This window comes from Poecile atricapillus, chromosome 2, assembly GCF_030490865.1.
Source record: "Poecile atricapillus isolate bPoeAtr1 chromosome 2, bPoeAtr1.hap1, whole genome shotgun sequence".
Classification (NCBI taxonomy): domain Eukaryota; kingdom Metazoa; phylum Chordata; class Aves; order Passeriformes; family Paridae; genus Poecile; species Poecile atricapillus.
Genome location: NC_081250.1, coordinates 88302198 through 88314421, shown reverse-complemented (window position 1 = coordinate 88314421; position 12224 = coordinate 88302198). Strand labels below are relative to the sequence as shown.

Here is a 12224-nt window from a genome sequence, read left to right as displayed (position 1 = left end):
AATTTATACCAGATTGTGTTTATTGCTGCCTTTCTGTAGATGCAGCTTACACTGACAAGAGAGTGCGTAAACTTTGCTGGGAATCATATGTTTTTGTCATCATTGTTGCACTATTCCAGATCTTCTGCCTTAGTTTAAAAGGGAGGGGGGGGGTATACATCAGTGTTTCTCAAATGCTTTTAGTGGGGTTAAGTCTCCATCCCTACCTTGGAAAAAACTTGGCTGTGGAGCAGTGGATAGTGCAGGATCTGGAACGTCACCATTAAACAGACGTTTAAAGGAGGCTGAAACTCAGGGGTTTTGGGCAAAAGGGTGCCTTCCTTACCCACCACCGCTGTGTGCCCTTGGATTTTGAAGTCTCTTCTCTGGAAGAGTGGCTTGCCTGGCAGTACTGATGAATTTAAAAATCAAACTTTCCCATGTGGAGGAGGGGAAATTATTAAATATGCCAATAAACACTTTAACAGAAGTTAGAAAGTAAATATGGCAATATTTCCGTATAAGAGATTTCTGTCAAATTTTATTGCAATCAGTTTATGGAGTCAAAAAAATCTTGAAATGGAACTACTTTTAAGTTTGGATTTTCTTTTTTTAGCACTGGTTGGACCATTCAAAATTCATTAAGAAGCAAATAAAAAGTAAGTACTATGTCTCTGCCTGTTTATTTTGTTACTTCCTAAAGAATTTGAATTTAGTGTATTAGAACATGATAGAGAATGTTTAAATATGGCCTTTAAAATAAATATTTATTAGGAAATAGTTTTAACTTAATGGGTAATTGGCTGACTGTATTATGTCTAAATGCAAGAGCACTTATTGAGCAGTACCCCAGACTTCAGAAGCCCTTGTTAAACCTGTGCTGTTTGTCTGAGGCACCGGGTAGGTTGCCAGGTAATTTCAGTCTGATCTGTGAAATTAGGTTGCCTGGACACAGATCGCAGTTCTTGTCACTGCTTCTGATCCAGAACAGATATCCTGCAATTTCTTTCAGAGAGTGAATGGAAAATACTGCATTGTGTAATGATTAATTTTTAATTTTTTTTTTTCCCAGATTATTATCTTAGATGTAAAACTAACAGAAATACCTGCTGTTTTGTCAAATGCAGTTCTGAAATAGCTGCTGTTTTATCAAAGGTAGCTTTGGATGGAAAGGTTGGGTTGGGCCACTGAGTTTTCTGTGAAAATTGTCTAAGGCATGGAATTAGCTCCAGGATCTTTGATAATCAGGTTGCAGGCTTGGGCACAGTGCAGCGTTGGCATTAATGTGTTTTGTTACAATACTGCAGTTGGCAGCAGTCATGGGCCGTGAAGACATGGCTTCTGTGAGATTAAAATGTATTTTTCAAGGAAATTTTTGACACCCTTGGACGACCTCACAAAGATAGGACCTGATTGCTTCAGTGGTGCTTTGCCTTTCTTTTTGATAAGTACCCAAATATCTAGAGTATTTTTGTAAATAGTGGAGTTCTTCAAAGGCCTTTAGGATAGTTTGCTGTCACCCCGTGGTGTGTGGTTGTCAGCCTGCTAGAATCCATGGTGAAGATAGCTGTTATGGGTTTTTGCTGTTTGGTTTTCATCATCATGTCACAGACTGCTTTACTTTAAGTGATTAACTGATTTGCAGCTGCACTTTCTCTAATAGCTTTGTCTTTTTCTCCTAGAAAATTAGTGATTCTGTAACACCTTCAGCCAGTTTAGTTGCATGTTTTTGTGTTCTTAATCTGTGAAGGGCCTGTTTTAGAAAGCATTTGGTCAATCCTGGCTCTGAGAAATGCCTAAGAAGGAAGCAGTTTGTTGGGTGTTGTAAAGGTCTGACTCACTACAGGTTACTTTCCTTTACCTTGCATTTAGAAGATGCTTTATGAAGAATTTCTCTTTCAAAATGGATGTTGCCCACTGCTCTTTTTTCCAAGTCCTTAGCTCACCTATGCAGACCTCACTGGTGGTGCAGAACTGTGAGCTCAGGGTGCTATAACCTGACTTACAGGAGCTGTACCCGGAGACAGAATCAAAGCTCTAGTTACCTGAATTTTAGCTGCATATCATTTAGGAGAAGGATCATTAAGAGGCACATGTTTACTATGTTGATGTAGTGTTATGGAAGACTTTAGAAAAGTGTAGAAAAGTAATTTTTCTGTCAATTAATACATCAGCAAGCAGTTGGAAGATAAGGGCTAAGCAGATAAGAATGCCTTGGTCACAGTTTCATGGTGGCTGAATAACTTGCTATTATCTGTGTTACAAGGAAACGCAATTCTTGCAACCCCATGGAATTTTTTACCTCTCTGTGTTCGTGGGTGCCTTCCAGAGTCTTCTCCAGCAGAAGACTTCTTTTCACCCTATTTATCTCACATTTTCTCATGCATGTGTTTCAGTCATGGGTGGGGGAGGTTTTTTGGAGTAGTGTTTGCACCTGGTAAGAAGGAGCTTCACCTTCTCCTTCCCTCTTCCTTCCCTTTCTCCCTGGGTCCAGAAACAGGCAGTGTACCTGGAATTTGCTGTCATTCACAGCGTGCTGTGAGGCACTCCTCTTAGGACAAAAAGGTGTTTGCCGAATGGACTATTGCCTTGATAAATTTAAATTAATTAGTATCATAAAGTATGGTAATTGTCTATTTTTTTGGTTTGTTGCATGCATTTTTAAATTTAGAAAAACGTGAAATATTGTCTTTGAGGAATTTGAAAAATGTAATTAATTTTGTGTTTCTTGGGTTGTGAGGTGGTGTGCTGACTTTTCTGCCTTAGCAGGACTGCAATGAGTATAAACCTTTTTTCCCCATTTACAATCTCTGCGTTTGCAGTTGGACCTCCGTACACGTTGCATTTTCGAATTAAGTACTACTCATCAGAACCGAACAACCTGCACGAAGAGTTTACAAGGTAGGAACTGTGCATGGCTGATGGGGAAATTAAGACATCTAAGGCACGTGGGGTATTGTAAGCAGGTGGTTCGAGCTTTCTTACTGAGTGGTCGTTTTGTTTGCCTTCTTAGGTGTTTTCCTACTGTCAGAGAAACATGTGTTTCTTTCTTCATTTTTGTATGCTGCCAGAAGGCATTCTTGGGCCTCTCCAAGCATGTCAGTGTGTAGGAGGAGATGCTGTGTTTTGGTGCTTTGAAGATGGCAAAGAAAGGCAGTGTTGGGTGGGGAGGGCTGCAGCTGGGAGACACCTGCTCTTTGATACCTGCCGTCCTCTGAGAGGGTTCTCCATTATGTCCTGCTAAAATGCCAGTGGCCTGCTTTGTTCCTCCTGCCCTGACACTTGAGGGTGATTTAATAATGGTACCAAGGGTAGAGAATTGTGGGAATAGTCAGCTTGAGCTCTGGGTTAATGCTTGATTGAATGGCTTCTGTTTCCTCTTGGTTCTCTGTGAAGCAGAAGCCTGTATAAAGTCACTGTACAAATATCTGAAACTCTTTTGTTTCAATCTGCTGGGCCTCTTTCTGTGGACCTGTACCTTGCAGGGTCCACAGCACCTTGGTTCACAGGGTATTCTGAAAGCTGGGAAAGGAGCAGCTGTAGGAAAGGGTTTACTTATCTTTTGTATCTGCTTACTCTGTGTCTTCTCTGTATAGTAGTCATCTATCTTAATGTTATTTTATCTTTTCTTTTGTTCTGCCTCTCACCGTAGGCACTTTCTGTGTCTTCTAATTTGCTTGGCAATAATCAGTGTACTCCTAATCAGCCTAAGGTGTTTAAAGGTGGTTGATTGTTGTAGTTCATGTGCATGTGATGTTTACATTAAACTTATGCCTGCAGGCAAATGATTACTGTCTCCTTCGCTGTCTGCTGTGCCGACCATGGGTTTTTTCACTGCCTGAGATTAAAGGGCTAATTGTGACCACCTCATGATACAGACATAGGGTCTTTATCCATTATCAATTTAGTCCAGGAGTGATAATTCTATAAAAGGGCATATTCCCATAGAATGTATAATTAACTTGCAGAAATCCCGCCACTTATGTAGCTGAGTATAAGATCTTAAGAGAATCCAAAAATCTGGATGATTTATGGACATCTCTAATGAGAAAATGCAGTTAAATTAGTAGGAATAATATGTGTTTTCTGGAAATTGATGTAAGTCTTCATACATCAGGGTGCATGTCTGACAAGTATTACATTTCCCCTGTGGTCAAATTATTGCATTACTGTCTACCACAAGATTTCTTGCTTGATGCTCTGAAGCATATGATCCTAGTCACTGTGAGACTGGGTTTCTGAACTATGTGATCATTGCTGTGATCAAGTAAGACATTTTGTCTGAAAGTATTAACCTCTGATGCCTTGTGATCTAATTATTGCTGAAAGGTGACATTTCAGAAGACTATTTTAATTAGAAAAACACTTTAGTCAGCTAAATATTCAGTGTTGTGAACAACTTCTTTTAATTATAAGCTTGACAGAAGACCACTACGAGTGAAAATGTGTAAGAAAAATTTGGGTGCCTTTTTTTCTTTTTTTTTTTTTTTTTGGGAAAGTAACTTTGAATTTAAGAATTTTATAGTTCTTAAATTTTAAATTCTTTTGATTTATGGAGGTTTTTTTGAGAGTCTTTATCCTAGTTGTTGAATCATATTTTCCATGTAGCATGTTGAGTGAAAATTGAAGATTAATAACTCAATTTATATATATTATTTATATAATCAAAATTATTCCAAGTAGAAGAAAAATCATCATCAACCATAACAGTATTAGAACTTTCCAGGTAGGGGGTGTTCAAAATTACTTCTGGAGATGTACTTTCTAGTAGACTTAAATTTCTAGTGAAGCTACAAACATCGTATTCTCATAATTAACACAGTATTGGGAAGCATTAAAACCCTTCACCTGCTCTGTCTTTTCTTCAGTTTAAAAACACAGTTGAAATACAGTGTGTTTCAGAAAACATCTATCACTTGTGTGTGACCTGATTAGTTAATTTAGTTAGAAGAACATGTCTGTACTTGTGTGTCATGGAGAGTTTTCTAAGGTATTTTGATGAAGTAGCAGCAATTGTGATGCCACTGTTTGTCAGCCTGTGCACAGAAAAGGAACAAAGGTAAACCATACCTACCAGAGCGGGGCTGCAGCACTGCACAAGCCTCCTGACACTGATAGGAGCATTGCCCAGAGACTTCTTGCAAATTTAGAAGAGTTCATGGGATTCTAAGTCATCTGGGCTATCAATAAGAACAGGGAGTATGCTTGTCTACCCTTAATCTACACATGCAGATACCCAGATTTGGTTGGCAAGTATCAGCCAAGTATGTGAATCAGAGATGTAACAAAGAGCTAACATGGATAAATGAAATTCTGCTCTAGTGTTACCATGAGAAATCCTAATCTTCCTTTTCATTTCTGTTTCCCTGTCTGATTCCAACTGTTTGTCCTTCACAGCATTCACTGCACGTCCTGTGTGTTGAAAAACAAAAGCACTTTGTCTTTCTATGATTTGTGAAGATGGAAAAGGTTTATGCTTGCATTTAGTGGGCTTGCAGGAGTGCTTTATGCTTTCTTCTCTTGGATCACTCATATTTGCAAGCCTCACTTCACAGTGTCCAGAGCAGTGCAGAGCCTGCCTGTGCCTTCCTGTGCTCTACCCACCCCTTGCATGACCCAGGGCAGTTGTGCATGCCTCAGAGCCCCCCCTGAGTGGTGTCAGTGAAGCATACATGAGGGTTAGCAAAGTCACAGCTCAAAATATCTCAACAGTTTGAAGGCTGTAAATTCCTACTTGGCTTATTAAATAAATGTGTGAGCTCTATGGAATTCTTTTATTCAGAACTTCTCTGCTATTTTTAAGTGATATTTTGGTATGAACCTTTCCTTTTCCCCAATTTGGACTTTTTCCATGTTCTGCATTTGTGTTTGAAAAAAGCAGCCCTGAAGCCTACATGCCTTTATCTGTGTTTCATTTTTAGATACTGTAGTTCAATTCCTGCCTGAATTAGGTAAGACCCAAGTTTAGGAGAACACTGGAGTGTTAGTAACATTTGGGTTGCTGTGGTGTATGCTCAGATAGAGCACATCCTAAATAGCAAGACTTTGGACATTGTCCTGAACACAACCAGTGGACAAAAAATGTGCTTTTCTTTGATTTTAGTGAAAGCTGTGGGAGCTTTGAAGCTTGCAGGGTGTATCTGTGTGATCCCAAAGGGCCTTTTTTGTAAAGACCAAGTTACTCAAATTGCTGTTACTACGCAGTGAATTGGGGTATTCTTCCAGCCAATGGAACTAGAAGGATGCCACTGTAATTACTTTTGTTCTGAATTTTTATTTGTCAGGTACCTGTTTGTATTACAGCTCCGGCAAGACATTCTTTCAGGGAAGTAAGTACCTTTTTACACTTACAGCTGTAATTGAAAGAATTTATAATAGTTAATCTCCTAGTGCATTTTGATTTTCTTTAGAATACAGACACATGGGACTTCGTGTGCATCATGACAATATTACTGACAAATAGAGTGGGTAAAGATTTTGATGGATTGATCAGGTGATGGAAATGTTTAAAGAGAGCAAAAACTGTCCTGGGTTTTATGACTTGAAAATGTAACTTGGGCTTGCTACATTTTTTCAGTATGGTGGGTGAAATAGAGTATGAGAAAGTTGAAGTGCAACACTTTTTGTTCAGGTCAACTCTGCAAAAATATTTTGTGCTTTTTTTGTCTTACCCCGACCAATATTCATTCACACCTGCACTATTTTTTTTTAAATTACAGAAACAAAAATCCTCAAACTCATATATTCTAAAATGCAGTGTTAAAGCAAAAATGGTTCCTTAGTTGATTTAGCATTTTCTCTGTTAGTTCAAACTTGTTTTATGGTGAAGTGTAACATGTTTAATGCTAATCAGAATGTACCAACCTAGGAAACAATCATATACAAGTAAAAAGTAATTGTAGGTGTTTCATAGAATTAGTAGTTTGTGGAAGTCAGTGTTTCTGGGTTTTGCATCAAGCTTCTTTTTACCTTTATTGCTAGAGGAATTCATTGACAAGAGAGATGTTTTTTATAGTTTTGTTTTTTGTTTTGTTTTTAAGACTGAAATGCCCTTACGAAACTGCTGTTGAACTAGCAGCTCTGTGTCTTCAAGGTATGCAATCTTTCAAAAGTGGTTTGTCCTAATTCATTAAAAATCTCACCTAATGGTTTCTTTTCCTTTGTTACTAATGCATTCTCACTGATCATATATAAATGCCATTCTTTTACTCAGGAAGAAGAATTTTAGAGAGATCACTTTCTTGGCTTGCCTCCATTCATAACTTCTGAACTATATTAGCCAATATCAGCACACTTGGTATGGGGAGGGAGACTCTAAACCATGGCTATGCAAAAGTTTCATGGAAACCCAGGGCTGATCAGGGAAGAAAGACCCAAAATAGCTCCCTACTGAGGGAGAAGCTGTGGTGCGTGCACAAGTGTTACCACTTGAGCCTGAAGAGCCAGCTGGCCCTTCACACAGTTTGTGGGATGTGGGTGCCTGTGAATTTGGGCTTCCTGCTGCCTCAACAGTGCCTGGGAGAGGAAGCCTCCACAGTGGGTGACTCAGGAGATAGTTACAGGACAGGAGGGAGGGAGTGGCAGGTACTGGAGAGGAGGGAATTACACGGGATATTAAGAACTAATATCACTTCTGTGGCAGGAGCAGAAATTTCACTATGTAAAGGCAATTCCAGTACGCTGGGTTTCATTATGTTATTGTAGGACAATGTGGTTTTTGTGTTGCTGCAAGCATGTTAATATAAATATTTGTTCCATTTTGAGCCATTTGTTTTGCAGATGGGGAGGAAGTTTTTGTACTGAAGCTCAAATCAAGTTCATTTTTGCATAAAAGAAAGTGCAGTGATCTGGACCAATCTAAGCATATCAGCAGCAAAATTAATTGAAATTAAAAACTCTCTTCCTGTTTCACTGGTGGTTGGGCCGTGACACACAGAGAGCTTAGGCAGAGTCACTTGGTTTAATACAGCAGTGGAATTAACTCAGTGGTTCTAGAGGGACTTGACAGGCAAAACTGGGAATTCAGCTCCAAGCAGCAATAGGTGTAAATCTTAAGGTAGTTTTACTGTACCAGTTGGCACAGCTGATTTGTCAGGTGTGCAAAGAACTGCTGAAGGCAGGCTCTGTTTGTGTTTTTGAGGTGGAGGAAATGCAGAGCCCGAATTTGATCTGTTGCTTACGTTTCCACAGATAAAAGCTCCGGTAACCTCACATCTGGTCCAAGCAAGGAGGACCAAGCAAAGAATAATAGGTTGATGCCTCAATATTTTGGGTAGTACTGACACCTGTGATTACTGTGTAAATGCAATACAATAGCTGTCCATCATGTTTATGATGTGTCCAGCTATCTACCAAAACTAATACTCTTTGCTGCTGTCTGGGGAACACGCTTTTATGCTTTCTTGCTTTTTTTGTTTCAGTTTTCCACTATTTTGACATCATTACAATAAGCTTGTCCAAAATTATTTCATTGTTGCAACTAATTCTCTTTGCTGACATACATAATAATAAGCATTTTTGGTGTAAAGTTTGCTACATTTTATTGACATTTTATTGACCTAATTAGGCAGAAAAGTATAAAGAAATGTCAATTATTCCCTCCTCAGTGGGTTACATTTTCTCTGTAAAATGCAGTCTTGCTCCTTAGTGTGCCTTTCCTAAGAGTGAGGAAAAAAGCTATGAATTGCTATTTAGGCATTAGTAGTCTGAGCTGAAGGAGATTCTGTAGCAAGTAACATTGGTTTGTAGTATGGGGTAACATGAAGCAGATACATAATATTATGCTTCACTTACAGGGATTATCTGCAGAACCTGTCAAACTTGAGTTCTCACTGTTTCAGTTAGTTTTTAACTACCTCATTAGTGGTGCATGGTCTTAGTGTTTAACCAGATAAACTTTTGAAGCTGCTAATTAAATTGAAAAGGAAAATGTTTTCTCACATGTCCAATTTTCAGTTCTAATCATAAGACATCTTCATGGGATGCTGGAAACTTTTTCATCCCTCCATATAAAAGAGTCAGACATATATTTAAAAGTAAATACATTTTTGGAGTTTTCAAAAACTTTCTAGGAGACACCCTTTTGAAAATGTACCCCCAGTTATTTTTTGAAGAACACAGATACTGTATATACATGTGCTAGGTACATGTGCCTGCCCCACCTTCCACCTCCCCCAAAAAAGGGCAGAGAAGATGCATGCCAAAGCATGTCATGAAGATGCAAATGAGGAGATGGGTCCTCTGCCGTGCCCTTGTGTTGCAAAATATTAGTGGTGCTGAGCCATTCAGGGAGTAGAGTTCCAGCCCAGCAGCGACAGCATCCTCATAGAGTCTGTGGCAGCCCCTTCTTCCTCTGCCCTCCAGCCCTGTGCAGGGAGCTGGCAGTCTCTGACTGACTCTTATGCTGGAGACCTATTAACAGAGATCAAAAAGATACCATAGTTTGTTCACCTGAAAATGAATAAAGAGTGAGTGCAGCTGTGGAGAAACAAGGATGGTATTTTTCTCCTACCTAATATTGCTGCCTGAGCTTCTCTGTGTCATCTGTCCTACAAGCTCATGATTCTTCTCATCCCTACACATCCTCTTTACGGCACAGTCAACCTTCGTGCCTCAGTCAACCGTCTCTCTCAGGTAGTAGAGAAATCTCCTATGTTTTTCCTAGATGGTTGGCAATGCATCAAACTTCAGATCTTTGCCTTTTTCTCTCCCCTCGATGTCCTCCTTGCTGATGTGTTTGCTGTAGCTCTCTGTTGTGTACTGGAGACTAGGCTGCCAGTAATTCTTAGTAATATTTGTGTTAAATAGGCTTCCAGCTTTGATGAAACAGCCACAGAGCTGAGATATCTCTGTCCTTTTCTTTAACAGAGATGATAATACTGTAACTCACTATGGAAGATTACTGTTCAGAGAAAAAAATGTGTGTGAGACAGTAATTAAAAATTAAGACCAGTGAACTCAATCTGTTTAATATCCTTAGGACTGCTAAATGTTTCAGCAGAGCACAAGTTTTCAAAACCACCTAGTAGGTGTTATCAGCCAACAGATTGGATTTTGAATGTAACTTCCTGTCTACTGATGGATCCTGTTAGGTATTTTTGGAGTCTGGCTGTGAAAAAAATTTTTGCAGTTGTTAAGTGTAAAAGCCCCCTGAAGGAATAAAACTGTTTTCTTCAAGGGAGTTTATTTCCCTCTATGCTTTTTCATTTATAGTTTTATTTTGGTAGTAGAAGTTAAGAGTAGTAAACAGTTAAGAAATGCTGACTGACAAAGGCCCAGTTGGGAATCACATCATATATCAAGTGGCACATGGTGTTGCTGAAGAGTGTATTTTCCACTGATGTTTGCCACACAATCCTGAGGCAGTGACGCTGCAGCCTCTTAGTACAGCTGAGAGGCTCCAGGAGCAAAGCTGTCACAGACACGAGGCAGGTAAGGGTGTCAGTCACTGAAATGTATCTCCTGCTGAGCTCTGTGGAGTTGGAAAGTGTTCTGCTCCTAGAAAAGAAAACACCAGAGCCTAAGCATATAAGTAGAAAACGACACCTTAATTATGTTAACGTTTCAGCATTTTTTTCCTTAAAAAATACTTAATCTGAATATTACACCACCACTGTGATTTAAAAGACTACACAGCTTTATCACTGGTTTCATGAGACAAGGTATTCCCTTCGTGTTTTGACATGAACAGAAACATAACTCCCAAATTTGTCCTGAACTAGGACAAAAAACAAAGCGTGCAATAGAATAGGAAGTGTTAGGGAATGCAAAGTATGCAATGTGAGGAAGTTTCAGAGTTATCTGTTCTAAAACAGAAGATGCATTGATGATCATTTTAAATAGAAACTTTATTTCCTATAAGTGCTTTAAAATCCAGAGAAGCAGCTTTAGTTGAGCTGGTTCAGTCATAACATCCCTGAATGTCAGAATTCTGTACCACAACCTTACACTGCTCCTGCAAATGCATTTATCTGACTTCTGCTGTAAAATCTGGTTTGAATTTCCTGGGGCCAGCAGTGGGGGGATGGGGTGTTGACTCAAAGCATTGACACAAGTACATTCTGCAACATGCCCAGGAACTTGCAGACTATCATTGTCTTTGTAGGGATAGTGGAATTAAATGTTTCTGGTCATCCCAAGGTCTTTATTATTTTAATTTCTCAATTGATTGATTTCAGCTGAGTTGGGAGAGTGTGAGCATCCCGAGCACACACCAGAGCTCGTGTCTGAATTCAGGTTTGCACCAAACCAGACTGAAGCAATGGAATTTGACATTTTTCAGAAATGGAAAGAGTGCAGGTAGAGTACCTGTGTGGGAGTGGGGTCTTTAGCAACAGGTTTTCTTTTCCAAAGTCAAATCCTTTCAACAGGCATGAAATAGCGATTATGTTTGTCAGTAGAGAAGTATTACAAAAAGGCTTTGAGCACTCCCTTCCCTAGAAATATCAAGCAGTAATTTAGGCAAGGTTGCTGGGGTGATTTTTTTGGAAGGTGGTGGGTTTAATTTGTTACTGTTTTTTCTTTAGATTATTTTGTAATAATTTAAGGAGCTACGTCTTTATCCTGTTTATGTTGGAAATAAATATCTTTCTCTCTTTCATGCAAACAAAAATTTTGAGTTCAGGGTGGTTACAAATTCATATTCCTATCTTTTCTTAATAAATATGGTAAATTTCCGTGATGCTTTGTTATCTGAACTTGCATCCTTGTTGGCAGTTTTAGATCTTTTTGCGTTTTCAGTCTTCTGTTTTATTTTCATTTGGAGGGAAGAGTGTAAAAACATAAGCTTGAAATATCGTTTAGTGTCATTAAGATTGAGGGCACAAAGAAAAAGGTTAGGGAATGAATCTGAAAGCATTTAAAGCACATAAAAAATTCTTACCGTGAAGTATGAATTTTTTGTTCATAGGGGAAAGAGCCCAGCGCAGGCTGAATTGTGCTACTTGAACAAAGCTAAATGGCTAGAAATGTATGGTGTAGATATGCATGTAGTTAAGGTAAGATCCGTGTGATGTTTTATTTTATCAGTGTGAGGTCCCTGCCCTGTCCCTGTGGGTCAGTCCCTGAGGAGTGTCCTTGCTATAGTCTGGGTTGTCCCATGGGCCCTCAGCAGTCATTCCCACCTGCAGCACTCCTCCCAGGGGTGCTTCCCTGTGCTCCCACGGTATCCCTTTCCACATGCCTTTTCCTGTGTCCCTCCATTTCTTCCTGTTGTGTCTTCTTCCCCAGGCAGGAGCTGCCTGCTC

General features: G+C 39.3%; 1 protein-coding gene across 2 annotated transcripts in view; it reads left to right on the top strand.

The window, feature by feature from the left end:
* Positions 1–12224, top strand: part of EPB41L4B (erythrocyte membrane protein band 4.1 like 4B) — a 167678-nt gene that overhangs the window by 60059 nt on the left and 95395 nt on the right. For both annotated transcript variants that reach the window (XM_058833180.1, XM_058833179.1), the window contains exons 3-8: positions 596–638; positions 2802–2880; positions 6264–6308; positions 7020–7072; positions 11157–11277; positions 11888–11975. In XM_058833180.1, coding sequence (XP_058689163.1) covers positions 596–638; positions 2802–2880; positions 6264–6308; positions 7020–7072; positions 11157–11277; positions 11888–11975 — 429 coding nt within the window. The remainder of the gene's footprint in view (positions 1–595; positions 639–2801; positions 2881–6263; positions 6309–7019; positions 7073–11156; positions 11278–11887; positions 11976–12224) is intronic.